Source organism: Phragmites australis, chromosome 6, assembly GCF_958298935.1.
Source record: "Phragmites australis chromosome 6, lpPhrAust1.1, whole genome shotgun sequence".
Taxonomy (NCBI): domain Eukaryota; kingdom Viridiplantae; phylum Streptophyta; class Magnoliopsida; order Poales; family Poaceae; genus Phragmites; species Phragmites australis.
In genome coordinates, this window is record NC_084926.1 from 28,114,700 (window position 1) to 28,130,166 (window position 15,467).

The 15,467-nt window shown below is 42.2% G+C and overlaps 1 protein-coding gene across 2 annotated transcripts; it reads left to right on the forward strand.

Annotated features, from left to right (window-relative positions):
* The first annotated feature begins 43 nt into the window (after positions 1-43).
* On the forward strand, positions 44-11,595 carry LOC133922195 (uncharacterized). 2 transcript variants are annotated; one of them, XM_062367409.1, is made up of 3 exons: positions 44-458; positions 3,241-3,442; positions 11,097-11,595. In XM_062367409.1, the coding sequence occupies exons 1-3, from the start codon at positions 44-46 to the stop codon at positions 11,278-11,280; spliced, it is 801 nt and encodes a 266-aa protein (XP_062223393.1). In that variant the 3' UTR covers positions 11,281-11,595. The 2 variants fall into 2 exon arrangements, with proteins under 2 accessions (XP_062223393.1, XP_062223394.1); XM_062367410.1 differs by lacking the exon at positions 11,097-11,595 and adding an exon at positions 8,840-8,981.
* Positions 11,596-15,467: the final 3,872 nt, after the last annotated feature.

The following is a 15,467-nucleotide window of genomic DNA, read 5'->3' on the forward strand; positions in this document are numbered from 1 at the left end:
ATATCCCCGCAACCAACCTGGATAGAAAGGAAAAAAAAACGAAATGCCACTCTTGTTGCTACCGCCAACGGCCTGGTGCGCCACAACAGCGGCTGCGCCGGCGTCGGTCGCGTTCTCGCGGCCCCTGCCTTCCCGGCTCCGCGCGTCCCACGTCCTCTCCGCCTTCCCGCGCCTGCGGAAATACGGCCGCCGCCACCGGGATTACGTGGCGGCCCGCAGCTTCGACGACGACGACGATGAGGAGGCGGAGGAGGAGGATTGGGAGTACGACGAGGATGAAGAAGAGGTGGAGGTAGACGAGGAGTTTCTGGCGACGCGGCCCAAGCCGGTGGGTTTTGGTGCGGGGAAGACCTACTCCACGGACATCGAAGAGCAGCTTCTCCAGGAGACGGGCCTTGGCGGGGCGCGGCGCGGCGGCGAGCCCGCCGGGGACAATGCGGCCAAAGAAACGGGCGCAGGTTGGCTATCTGCCCTCTTATCGCCGAGTATTGCTTTCTCTTTCTTTGTTATGACTTATTATGTTAATGAGAGTTATCATCCGGGTAATAGGCTGGGAGTCTCAGATGCTGCATCTGTAGAGAGTTTCAGGGGTTTTTATACTGTAAAGTTATAGGATTCAAAGAGATCGAAAGATACAAGATATAAACGATATTTTAGAAGAAGGTCCGCTGTGAGTAAATCCATTAAGAAAATAAACATTTAGGATTTAGGCCCTGTTTGTTTCAGCTTCGGATTCTGGCTTTCAGCTTTTATAATCCGAAGCTGAAACAAACAGGCAGCTTTTGGTTATAGCTTTTTAAAATCTGCTGGTTGGATTGTGAGAATCTGAGAAGCTGGTTTTCCTCAGCTTTTGATAGATTGTGAAAGTCCATTTTACTAAACTGTCCATTTAATTTTTTTAGAATCTACAATCTAAAAGCTTTTCACAATCCAGCTTTTAACAATCCAGCTTTTATAAGCTGCTTTTCAGAATCTCTAGCTGAAACAAACAGGCCCTTAGCCCAACAACATCCTGCAATGTGGTGAAATTGGATAAATAACGTCAGAAAGGAGCACTTTGGTGGACGTTCCTTCAATTTTGTTTTTTAATGGTACAAATATCGCTTCCCATTTTGTCTTCCCCAACAGTAGCTTTCACCTCTCTAGTCCTAGCTATCATGATGTCTTTCCCCTTGAGATCCTCTGTCGCTGGGATGCGCTTAGCTTCTTTGACAACCTCCAGAAGTCTACACAGCCTGACATGTTGATTTACTCATTTCCATAATAGATTGCGACTGCTACTCATCTGGAATGCAGTTGAGCTCCATTGTGATGTCTTCCCCTTGATTTCACAAATCTGCAATATTTTGCTAAGATAATTACATCTTAAGAAGATGCAACTCATTTGGTGATCCACTACTAGAAAGCGAAGCAGTAATGCACTGTGTGATGTATATCTCAATTAATCTCTATGTTAGGGCCCTTATGTAGATGGGCCAGGAGGACCAGCCCATGGGCCGGCCCAACCTGGTAGCCGCGGCAGTAGCCAGGGCAAAGGCTGCTGCCACAGCCTTCACTTGAGGCGTGAGGCTGCCCAAGCCCTAGGGATGGCCACCGCCACCACTTTCCCCTCCAAGCTGGAGTTGCCGGCGTTATCCACAATTAGGTTCCTTGGTCATTAAGTTAGGGAGTTTCTTAAGTTAGGAAGTCATATCTCTTAAAGATAATAGTTTATCTGTAATAGGTGAAGGTTCTAGAATTCCATATTAGGAGTCCCCTGGCTATAAATAATTAAATATAAGGCCAGGGCATCATAATTCATCAAACAAGGAAAAAGAGGAGTTTCCTCTGCTATAAATATACTTAAGGGCATCATAATTCATCAAGCAAGGAAAATGAGAGTTTCCTCATTTTCTCTCTCTCTCTCTCTCTCACGCGCGCACCCGCGCGTGCCTCCCTCTGCGCTGCCGCCCCCTCTGCAGCACTGGCGCCTTCATCTCCCACTCCGGCTGCCCACCACGGGCTGCCAGCGCCGCTCCCTTAACCCATCTCATCACCATCTCCACCGCTAATCTCCGCCCTACTCCCTCTCGAATTCTTGCACATAACACTAGGATTCAATATATTTCGTACTTTTGTCATACAAATAAAGACTGCTGCATCCTCAAGCTCAATATATGTCCTTGCTATCCAATTGTTTGAATGTTGAATAAATCGCCCAAAATATGATGCCCTTGAACTAATAAAATCCCCAGACAATGTATTGTGAGTTACAGTTAAAAAAGAAACAAAAAATCATGCGTACATGCTAGGTTGGGGAATCTGTTTCTTAAGCAAAAAAATATTAGAACAATGCACTAAAGAATACTATTAAAATCAATGATGTTAGCGGCCAATCCTTCAAAGAAATTTCTCCTAGGGCTGTTACAGATGTGTTCAATCTGCAGCAGGAACAGCCAATGACTTGCACACTAGTTTTAATATTAAGAAGAACATGCATATTCTTGTTTCAGCTAAAAGGCATACTTGAATCCATATTGCTATCCTGCTTGACCGGGTAAGTATTGCCCTAATATGTCACGTACTTGATAGACAACACAGATGGTACCGACAAGTATAAATAAGTTGTAAACAATAGCAGTACTTCTCATTTAAAGCTGGTAATACTGATGAAACGTAAAGAAATGAAATAGTGTATATTAATAATCATTTTCAAGGGACAAAGATACAATCGAATTAATTAAGCTTAATATGAGGTAGAAAATGCAATGGCCCTATAACGCGTGAAACAGCTTAAAAAATGGTTGAGAAATGTTCAGATTCTATGAACAATGAGCTAATAATTGTTAGAATTTTTGTTGTTCCTTCCAACACCAACCAAAACTGATGCCACATGTTCCTTCATGTCAACACGGTCTTTGTAAGTTTTTCTTTTTACCCCGAATCCCACTTCCAAATCTTATGATGAAAACATATTAAGAAACTGCCACATGAAATTTTTTTTAAGCGTCAAAGTGAATATTGATTGATGCAATCTATCTTCTTCTATTCGCAGAAGTACATATTGAGATAAATGTTCTTTATTATTATTGTTATCCATGCATAGTCTTCATTTGTAAAAAGCTGAACTGCATCGGCATTACTTTTTGCAGCTCCTTTGAAATTGATAGGACTTCATTGAGCTACTGCAGTAGGCCTTGAAGGAGCTATTATTGAGCATAAACGTTGTTCTTTTTATCCATTTTCTATACTTTGTCACAGATCTCAGTGATGATGGTGTTCAAGTTCGTCTTTGGAACCTCCCAAAAAAGAAAAACATACACAAGGATCTGAAGCAAGCTTTTAAAGGGTTTCCTGGCCTCTTGTCTATAAATCCAGCAGTTTCCGCAAATAAGAAAACTCGTGATCCTATCTGTAAGGGTTTTGCATATCTCAAACTGGAGTCTGAGGAGGCTGCAACCAGGTAATTTGTTTTTGTTAAACTCCTTTAATTTGTTCCCAGAATCCTTTGTTCTTTTCCGTTTCTTGTGATATACATCAAAATTCCATGTGATTATTCCTTTTTTAGTGCAATTCCATGTGGTTATTGCTTACATTAAAATAGTACTGTTAGCTCATTGTCGGATCTCTACAGCATTATGTTTTAGTCAAACCAAATTTCATGTGAGGTTTTCATCACGTCAGTGGACAGTTATGCCGCGGTTGCTCAGTTGCGTCAAATTTCTCTAAAATCACTGTTAGTCAAATCTGCTGTTCATCCGGTATTGCTCGAATTACATCAGTCATTGCTTCTCTTCAACATCCCTTTTCATATGTGTCATCCCTTTCTTGAATCATCCGTTGAATTCTAACTGCTAGCTTTAGCAGGCATGAGAAAAACTATTGATCTTACTACCTCAAAGTGCCACATCAGTTCACGTCATATTGAAATTCTTGGCTTCATTCCATCTGCTAGTCATCTTAATACCATTCATCCACATTCTGCTGAACTGATTTGCATTATATATGTCAATCTCACTAAAAAATGCTAGTGTTATCTTTATTATATCATGCATGTCTACCTCCATGAGTAATCTGTTAATTACATTGACCCACCATGTATAAGTTTGTTAATCAATCAACTTATGGCAAACTGCAATGGACAGTCTGGTGATAATCCGAAATACTACACGCTTCATGCTCAACTGCCTGGAATTCAAAGCAATCAGTCCATAGGTGTGTAGAAACACTATAGCGTATCCTATCAAGTGTGCCTTCCAGATGATGTGCTCTGCACCCATGATGCTATTTTATGTAAAAGACGATTCTTGATTTCAGTTCAGTTTCTGCCATGTTTGTGCATGGATAGTATATTACTTTTAGCGCTCTTGCTCGCAGGGAACTAGGACTAGTCAACAATCATCATTCTTTCCTTGCCAACAGTGAAATGTCAAACATATCTAGATAGGAATCTAACTTTCTCAAAATTTAAACCTCATCATAGCATCCCATGACACGTAGGCACCCAGTGCACTTGTCTTCGTCTATTCTTGCTATCCCATCAGAAGATGCTGAGCTAAGAACTCAGTCTGGCTAATATTTTGGCCATTGGGATGGCAATGGGTCCAGACACGCCGGGTAACAGCACTCCATACACGTACTCATCTCAAACAAATGCAACCGCTACAATACCCATACCCGCACACGGTTATAATTTTTATCCATACCTGTACCTGAGCGTGTAATGGGTACCCGACGGGTTACCCACACCCGCTTCAACAGGAAGCTGCACAATAACAGAGCTACAGCAGGAATACAGGATGCAGGCCACATACACAGTAATAGCTAAACAACAAATGTGATTGTCCTAGAACCAAATAGTCAGGAAGTCCATCAGGCATTATCATTCATCAATTCAAGTGCACATGCTGTTATTGTGATCTCAGATATGCACTCAGCTGTCTCAGCAGGGCAAGTGTATCAGACATCACAAGTTAACAACATATGTGCACTCAGTAGCACAAGGCATTAGGCATCAACAATTCAGCATACAAGTAGTTTATCAGGCAGCATACAAATAGACTAGCACAGGTACATACCAAATAGACTAATACCACATTACATGGACCATCAGTCCATCAAGTTTAAAGGATACTAGCTATTACAAATTCTGGAGTCAAGGAGATGCATAAATTTGCACAAAAGACATTGCACTTGCACAAACTATGCGTGCTCCCTGTCCCACCTCTCCTTCCTCTGTCAAGTCTCAAGACATTGCACTTGCACAAAATACATGTGCTCCTTCTCTCACCAGTGACAAGTGACTATCTCCAACAGAAGGTCATGTGTAATATATTATACAGAAGCATGCATCTTGGTGTATCATGAAATTGTTTGCATTCACCAGTGACAAGTGTCATCAAAGAACAGTTAAAGATGAGTCATAGGGGCATGGAATGTATGCAGCTTACCATATCAAACTTTTATCTAAAGTAATGTCACTTGTTCCCCAAAAATATATAGTACTAGTATCTGACAATGCGATGACTAGGCTTGTAATAGCTATGCAAGACGAGGCAAGGCGCACCTGGTCGGCATCGTGGTCCCTAGGCAATCTCAAAGTGTAAGTTACTATGTTAGTAAATATGAACAACCACAAAAAAAAAACGAAATAATGTGGCCCCAAAAATGAAATGAATGCCACATGACTCACATGAAGGCCCTCTTGAATATCTTGGAGACAAGACCAGAAGCTAGCAAGTTGCTTTTCTTTCTCATCGACTACAAAATAAAAATGAAGAATTAGTTTGCAGCCATAATAAACTAAAAATTGCACAAAAGATATATCTTTGTCTTGTTTTGAATCCAATTTTGTGAGCACATTAGAGCCTCTAACAACTGAGAAGTGAGCATGCTACGATGCTCACTAACAACTCTCCCACTAGTGCTGAAAGCAGATTCTGAAGCTACTGTGGTAACATGAATTGCAAAAATATCCCTTGGTATCCTCCTTAAAGTGGGATAACATGTTCCAGCCACTTTCCACCAATCTAAAACCTTGAAGTTCTTTGTTGCTAATGGAACCAATTCATCCTCCAAGTAGCGGTCTAGCTCAAATTTAAACCTCATGTCTGCTAGCCTTTTACTTGCAATGCGTGCACTAAAGGAAGATAAGAAATCCATATTGCCAAGTGAAGGTGCTGGTGATTCGGTGTTACCTTCATTCTCTTCCACATGGTACTCAAGCATCAAATCACTTAACAAGTCTTTTACTTCAGCAACCTTATCCTCACAAATTTTACCAGTCGTACCAAGTAACCACTCAAAATACATAAGCAACATTAAAGTTTTGAATCGAGGATCAAGAGCAGTTATGATTCCCATTAATCCTTAAATGTCAGACCAATACATATCAAATTTTTCTATCATACTTGCTAACATGGCTTCTATTAATGGATTGCCACAAGTCGACCATTGACTGATTTTTGTTCTAATCTCACAAATTTTGGTGAAGTGATATTGACAGTGACATACTCAGTTCCAGAAAATAATTCAGTTATGTCATTAAATAGTCTAAGCTTTTCTACAACATCTGATGCAAATTGCCATTCTTCGTCACTTGGCAAACTAGTATATTGCCTATCTACACGACTTGCTCTCTTGAAAACAACCTTGTAAGGCAATGCAATACTAAGCATTTTGAAAGTTGAATTCCATCTAGTCTTGCAATCAAGGCCTATCTTTTTGTCAACACTAACTTTGACATACTTAGCTATCTCCTCAAACTTCTCTGTCCGTTTTGGTGTGGCTGTCCAATAAGCTACACTTTCACGAATATTCTCAATTGCATCTTTTAACTATTCTAAGCCATTCTTAACAATCAAATTAAGGATATGAGCACAACAACGCAGGTGTAACACTTCCCCATCATAGATAAGTTACTTTTGCCAATCTTCCTCAAAAGTATAGGAATTACTGCATCATTTGTAATGCAGTTGTCAAGCGTCACGGTGGATATCTTCTCATCAAGACCGGTGACTTCAGCAATGTGAGGAGTAGGAACATAAATAAACCTATAAATGAAATCAGATTAATAACAAAAATCTACAATAAAGCACAATCATATTGACAAGTCACAATAATTACCTCATGATATTTCTAAGAGTCCAAGATAACCTCTCTTTTGATTGTCAGAGGTCCACATATTAGTAGTGATAGCCACCCTAGAATTCATTATAGCCATGTATTGAATGACTTTCTTCCTCTAGTGATAGCCACCCTAGAATTCATTATAGCCATGTGTTGAATGACTTTCTTCCTCTCCAACTCATATTACACCATAATGTCATTTCTGAAACAAAATAAAAAGAAACCCTTAAGAAATGCATTTAACACTTGGACAAAGCATAATAAAACAATATTACAAGTCATATACTCATATACCTTATTGTGTTCCTAGTCCCAATCTTGAATAGTGGTTGGCACTTACAAATTTCCTTAATTTAGTATGATCAATCATGCTTAAAGGGTACTCATGGAGTATTATCATTGCACAAAGTTTTTTTCTAGCTATGTCTTGATCAAATGTGTAATTCTACACTGATATTTTCCCCGAATCTACGGAACCAAACCTCAAAGAAGATTGAGTCAATGTCTTGTTTCCCATCAACTTGATCTTTTTAAGTGAGCAGGTCTTCAAATGATCATGAAGGTGCTTAGTTCCATTCTTTTTTTTCACAGAGAGCTTCTTAAAACAATACATGCATTTAGCCTTAGTTGTGTCCATGTATTTCACTCTCTTAAACTCTTTCCAAACAATTGAAGCGAGTTTTCTCTTTGACCCCGGATCAACACCTTCTTCCTCTTCTTCTACCTTAATCTCCTCTACATCATCATCATCTATAAGAATTGGTTCTGGACATGAGTCTGGATATGATGCTTGAGACAATGGAGATTGATATATTTTTTTTCAACCTGCACCAAAATAACTCATTCAATCTAGTAAAGAATTATCTGCAGACATTCTTAGATATGAGTGACGAATTATCTGCTCTGAATATTAGGTGTATGAGATCCAACCAGCATTTGCTCTCAAGCAGAATTCTGCCCCTTTCCTAGTATATGGTCAAATAATTACATGAATGGGCTGCGGGTAGGGATGACAAATGGTCTAGACCTGTCGGGTAACAACACTCCATTGTAAGTGAACTCAAATGCTGCAACCTTTACGGTTTAACAATTATGCATATTTGTTGCCTTTATTTAGATAGGAAACTAATGTCACAACACATGATAGACCTTAGATAGACCTGATCCAAACTAAAAAAAAGTTGTTGGGTGGTAGAGCCTGGCTAAGGTAGCACAGGAGAGAGGGGAAGCAGAGAGGGAGGCGCAGGGGAGCAGCAAGATCAGCAGGGGGTTTCGACGGGAGAAGAATAGAACAGCAGAAAGGACGGAGGCAGAACAGAGAGAAGGGAGAAACAGCCAAGAGGTAGAGAGATAGATAAAGGAGGGACTTCTTTATTGTTTGAGGATACATGATGCCTAATGCCAGCTATATATAGCCGGCCACCTAATCCTATCCAACTAACAAACCTGCTAACAAACCCAATCCTAATCTAGCTAGCTAACAAACTAAATCTAAAATAACCCAACAGCTAAGCCTAACATAGTTGGATTCTATCTGAACCTAGACTAATCTGTCTCCCATAACACTAGGTGACTATAGTGACACCAAATCATGAAATCAGAATTTGAAAAATGATCTCTTATCCAATTATCCTTAACCTTCCTGGCATAGAATCAAAGGAAATTGCTTTCTTCACTAGTTTGCCAAATATGACATAACCATTTTACCATTATCTGTTTGCTATTCACCCAGGTATGAACCAACTGCAGCAGTAAATGAGGTTGCTGCCTTGGAAGAGTTACATTGAACATTTTCAGTTCAGAACAGGTGCTATGGATGCAAATGATGCAATTCTAAAAGGCTTAAAACCTAGACTGAAAAACAAAGGAGGTATATAGGTGAATACAAGCTACAAGGGTATCTAGATAGCTTCACCAAAATAATAACATACAACATAGAATCATAAACGCAGTGAATGCCAAACATCTAGCACAGTAGGGAAATTTGATGATACAACACACAAGAAATTTAACCTGCTACCTACTTTATCAATGAAGGATGCAAGAGTGCTAAAAACAACCAGAAATAATTTTTTACTTCAGTACACATTGTTTCATAAACACTGCAGAAGTGAAACCCATCCATATACCAAAACATCACTTTTTGTACCATCAACTGTTACCAATATTATATAGTTCAAAGTTTATGTCATTACCCCAGAGGCTGCAGGAGCAGGTTGTTGCGGCCAACGGGAACGCCCGAATTGGGAGATTTGGGAGGCCAGCGGTTCTTGCCTATGGTACACTTGATGAGGCGTCGCTTAGGCTCACGGACAGCGGCAGTTGGAGCTTGGATGGGTGGCAACGGCGGTGAAAGAATCAGAGAAGCAACCGGCTCTGGATCAAGGGCGACTGTGACGGTGCTGTCTTCAACTGGAGGAGGTACTAGCTGAAGGGATGAAGGAGCAGCCGGTGGGTCTTCTTTACCGACTTCCTTGTCCTTCGGATCCGGCGAAGCTCGGTCAGTGCCAGTGGCGTCCCTTCGGTGTATGGGTCCATCGAACACGAGTCAGTAGAGGGCTAGGCGCAACAAGGAAGAAGGAATCTAAGGAACATCATTGGCTGTCGTCGTCGGTGGTGCCGGAGAGCGCCGTCATAGAGTAGTCGTTCAGAGCGTCGAAGGTTGGGAGGCGGTTGGCCAGGAGGGGAGCAGTGTGGTCGTGCGGTGGCCAGGAAGCCAGGCGAGGGGGCTGGCGGCTGGCTAGTTGGGGGCATGGCTTTGTGGGCGGTGGCCGGCTGGGTGTTGGCGGCTGGCGGCATGGGCGTTGAGCGGTGGGTAGCTGGGGCGACGCGAGAGGCGATTGGGTCACAAGATGATGGGACTCGGGAGTCACCGAGTCACAGCCTCACGGGGTCACGGGAGTCTGCAGAGTGTAGACGGGGTTAGGGTTTGGGATTGGGTCGGATGAATGATAAAATGAGGTGGGCTGGTGCCGCAGTGGGCTGCTACCTGGTGGGTTGGCGCGGGGATCCCAGACCCATGGGTAAACAGGTTCGGGTACTAAAAGAATGTACCCGAACCTGTTGTACTTGATGAGTGCCGATTTCACTTGTTAATAGACCCGTGGGTATGAAAATTGCCCTATATCCGACCCATAATGGAGTAATTACCGAACATGGAGTATGGTTGAACCCAATAACATTATTTAGGTTTTTCTTCTGAACTCCTGCCACCGGCTTGCTAAGATTCTTGAGGGACTAAGGTGACACATTGCTTCTCCTTCTGATTACAAGCTATAATAATGACCAAATCCTGCATAGTATGTTCTCATTATTACCGTTTGTGAGAGTATAGAGAACAACAAAAGCAAATCCTTTTTGTAAATCTAAAAAGCCTGCAGTGCGCAGCAGAAATAATTATGGGAAGTACAGTAATCTTCCTAAAGCCCTTGAATTGGTCCTGAAGCCATAGGCCATTGAAAGAACGCTGAATTATTCAGAAACAGTACATTACTAGATCAATCTACTGGGCAGAAAAGCTTAGTTACTCCAGAATAGCCTGTAGGTACCCCTATTTCACCATGTCTAATTATTTACTCTTTAGTCAAATAGACATGGTAAATATTGAGAGCATTGAAGTGTTCTTTTTGTTTTTCTCTTCTCCAATGAACTTTTCTCTTCCGCCTTTTTTGAACCCACCTTAAATACTCCCTTGGATTCAACGAATTTACTGGTTATTGGCTCCTTATTCCAGCCATATCACCCATTTTAGATTCAGGCCATGTCACTTCTACAAGATGTTTTGTTATCCCATTTGTTACAGTTCACTTAACATAGATTACATCAATGTTAGACTGATTAGGTTCCTTTATGCCTTACTTTTAGATTTGTGGTACTGAACTTGGATAAGTTTCTTAGAACGATGCATTCATAATTTGTTGTAATTATTCTCAACCCATGTGTACCTTTAATTTTAACTACTGAAGACATTTTTTATTTTGTGTCTACAGGTTCGTTGAGATGTACTCTCGTAAAACTGTTTTGTTTGGCAAGGTTCAGAAGCCAATAAGTAGTTGTATTGTTCATGCGCACAGCTCTATTGAACCTTCGAATAAAGCATCCAGTAGCCAGGCAATTTCTCAACCAAGGTTGAAGCACAATAATTTTGTGGCAGCAGGTTCAATGACTCATTGAGATATGTCATCCAGTAGTCATGCGTACTTCTAGAGGTCGCAAATTTGCTGAAGAAGCTTTGCTACACAGATTAGGTAGTCCTATGTATCAGCTCAAAATTGATAAGAAACGCATATATTGAGCAGTTGGCTCTTGTTACCGTTCTATGTATGTAATAGCATTGGCATTAGGGCATCAACAATGTTGAATTGTGTTAGATATATATTGCTCTGTGTAATATTTCAAAATTATACGGAGTTATTTGCATATTGTTACCTATATATGTGTATATGTATTGGTATAGTCTTCATGGAATATAAGTTGCTATTGCTAATATGGTATTAGAGCTAATTTTTTTTCCTGACGTAGCAACTCGTCCTTGAACCCTAGATTTTTTCCTCTTTCGCATCGGCTACTTTTTCCTTGCAGGGTTTTGCGATTAGGTCTGTCCTTGATCCGATCTCCTTTGTTTGCTTGTTGACGCACCTCCTGCCCATCCATTGTGTTGTCTGCCAGTCGTCTTTGCCACATCGGATGTCGCCTAAGGGCTTGCCACGTAGGGACCTCCTGGCTGCCCACCCACCATCGGCTATTGTCTCCGCCTCCTAGGTCACCTGGATCCGTCGGTCAGCCCCTGCCCTTTAGATCTGCGTCGGCCCAGCTAGTCTTAGCGCCTCTAAGCGTCCTGGCCTAGCGCCGCTCGGCCCTGCCCGCCTCCGTCCAGTCGTCACTTGGCCTTGTCGGCCTTCGCCTAAGCACCACCTGGCTCTGACGCCTACCTGCCACTTGGCTCTTGTCGCCCGTTTGCTTGTGTGTGACTTCTGCTCTTAATAGAGCCAACTCCGGGTGAAGAAAAGAAAAAAAGAAAAAGCAAAAAAGGAAAAAAAAAAGCCACACATCGCTTCTTTTGCGCTCTCGTTGACGATCGCCACTTCTATTTTCCACTCTCGTCATCACTTGTTGGTAACTTGCCGCTTCTTTTGTGCTCTCGTTCGACTGCCGCTTCTCCTTTGCGCTCTCGCCGTCGTTTGTCACTTCTACAATATGTCATCGAGCACCGTTTTCATTTCTTGGTGCTCGGTGATCTTTGATGGTGCCAACTATAGGGACTTTATGCAACATATGCGCATTCACATGCACGACCTTTGTCTCTATGGCAATGTTCCTTGTCCGCTTTCCCCTAAGCTTCCGATGGAGCCCGTGCAACCATCTATCGAAAAAGGAGACAAATCAGCTATTGACATCACCACCGCTGCCTATGAGAAGGCTATCTCCACCTATCAAGAAGCTTTGGAGCTATACCGTGATCAGTTATTTGACTGTGCTTAGTGGATGGATGATGATGCTCATGCAACATCCATTCTGATTGCTAGTGAGGAGCACATATTTTCTTCTGAGTTTGTTGGTTTCTCTACTGCCTTTCAGATGTGGACTCATCTTCATCAAACATAAGAGCTATCTGGGGATTCTCTCCATTTGTCTATTGTTCACTAGGAGTAGTCTCTTCAGTAAGGTGATGCCACAGTTGATGTGTTCTATGCTCAAATGTCAGCTGTGTGGCATCAGTTGGTCTCTCTTTGTATTGTTGTTTGCCACTCTTGCAGTGCTGCTTGGATTTATGTGTTGAATGTGATTTTCGATGCCTCTACAAGTTCCTAACTCATCTTCGTCTGAAGTTTGAGCAGTGTTGGGGTCAGCTACTTGCACAACATCTTCATGTCACGCTTGTGGAGGCTCTTATGGAGTTGTGCTTGGAGGAGATTTGTTTGCGTGGTTCTGGATTGTTACTGCTTCCTTTAGTGTTGGTTGCTTATCCACCTACTGTGCCTATGTCTTCGACTATACCGTCATCTGCTCCTCGTGCGACTTCTTCGCCTTCTGTGACCTCTTCAAGTGGTGGTGGTTACCCTCTTTGTGCCTACTATAGCAAGGAGGACCATGTTGACTAGAACTGCTACTGGAAGAAGAAGTACCTTCGATGTTCCTTTGGTGCTTCTACCTTGGCTACCTCATTGACTACTTTTCGACTGACACTCAGCAGGAGATTTTTATGCTGCTTCATCGCCTGGTTGCTACCTCTAGCTCTGCACCAACAGGTTCTACTAGTTCTGCTACTCTCTCTTCTATCACTGAGAGACCACCTTTTACCTAGTCAGGTACTTCTTTTTAGATTTTTGACTTGGTAGCATCTTTTCATATGACTTCTAATTCTTCCTATTTGTCTTCGCTTCATCTTCTTGTTTCTCTTATTCATGTCGTTACCACTGATGATATTTCTCTTTCCGTTGCTGCTTGGGGCACCCTTAGCACTTTTTTTAGCGTTCCTTTTGTTGCTCATGTTCCCTAACTCACCATGTAGCTCATGTTAGCTAGTCAGCTTACTGACCATGGTTGCCGTGTTATCCTAGATTTTGACTCTTGCTATGTTCAGGATCATCGCATAGGTGCTCTGGTTGGTACTAGCCCTTAGCTCCATGATTCTTAGCATCTAAGGGAATTTGACTGACTTTTCTTCCTTCCGCTGTCGCTGTCGGTCTCTCTACTTCCTCGACTACTAGCTCCTTCCAGCAATGGCATCATCGTCTTGGTCAAGTTTGTGGGTTGTGTCTATCTTCATTAGTTCGTCGTGGTCTTTTAGGATCTGTCTGAGGAGATGCGTCTTTAGATTGTCAGGGTTGTAAGCTTGGTAAATAGATTCAACTTCATTATACTCATAATGAGTCAGTATCTCAATGTCCTTTTGATATTGTTCTCTCAAATGTATGGGCTCCGGCTCCCTTTGTTTCGAAAGGGGGTCATAGCTACTATATTATCTTTATAGATGATTTCTCTATTGGCCACACTTGGATTTATTTCATGTCTTCTCGTAGCGATGTCTTACCTATATATAAACGCTTTGCCACTATGATTCACACTCAATTTAACACTCCTATTCATGTTTTTCATCCTGACTCTACTGGCGAATTTCTTTCTGTGCATCATGCTTAGAATAGCGTTGCTGAGTGCAAGCATCGTCATCTCCTTGAGACAGCTCGTGCGCTTATGATTGCCTCTTCTATTCCACCTTATTTTTAGGCTGAGATAGTCTCTACTACCACATACTTGGTCAATATCCAACCCTCCTCTGCTCTCAACTCAAGGGTGGGATTCCTTTTGAGCATCTAGTGGATGCCTTCCTGGCTATGTTTGTTACGTTCTTCTCGCCCCCCAGTGAACGTACCAAACTGACTGCTCAATCTGTTGAGTGTGTCTTTCTTGGTTACAATGCTGATAATAAGGGTTAAGGGTTATAGGTGTTGGGACCTTGTTGCTCATTGGATGCGCATTTCTCTGGATGTTACGCTTGATGAGTCTCATCCTTTCTATCCTCATACCTCTTCCTACCACTTCTTTAGCTTCCTTGGTCGAGCCTCTGTCTTTTCTCATTTTTCCTGCAATACCTGTCATTGTTTCTTCTTCTCTTCCCTGGGCACCATTAGCACCCTCTCCTATTGTGCCTTCTTCGGTGCCTTCCACACCTTTAGCCTCCACCTCACATGCTCCTCCTTCTTCTGGCCTTATTGAGTCGTTTCCTTTCCACTACACTCGTCGTTCTCGTATCGTCTCCCATCCTATTGTGCCACCTTTTGATGAGACTCCTTCTAGCGATTCAATTCCTCCATCTTCTCCTCACTATTGTCTTCATGATCTCCATTTGATTTGACCTCCTGATTGCTTTGGCTCTGCCGATGCTGTTCCTGTCGAGCTGTCTTCTTATTATGATGTTGTTGATCGTCAGGAATGGCAGCATGCGATGGTAGAGGAGCTTGCTGCTCTTGAGCGCACTGACATGTGGGATCTTATTCTTGTTCCTCCACATGTTTGTCCTATCATTTGCAAGTGGGTCTATAAGGTTAAGATCTTCTCTGATGGTTCTCTTGAGCGTTATAAGGCTCATCTTGTCGCCCATGGTTTCCAACAGGAGCATGGTCATGACTATGATGAAATTTTTGCTCTAGTGGCTCACATGACCACAGTGCACACTCTTCTTGTTGTTCCATCTATGCATCAGTGGTCTATCTCCCAACTTGTTTTCAAGAATGCCTTTCTTAATGGTGAGTTGCCTGAGAAGGTCTACTTGCATCCACCGCTAGGGTATTATGTTCCTGAGGGCATGGTTTGTTGTCTCCATCCCTCTCTATGGTCTTAAGCAAGACCCTCAAGCATGG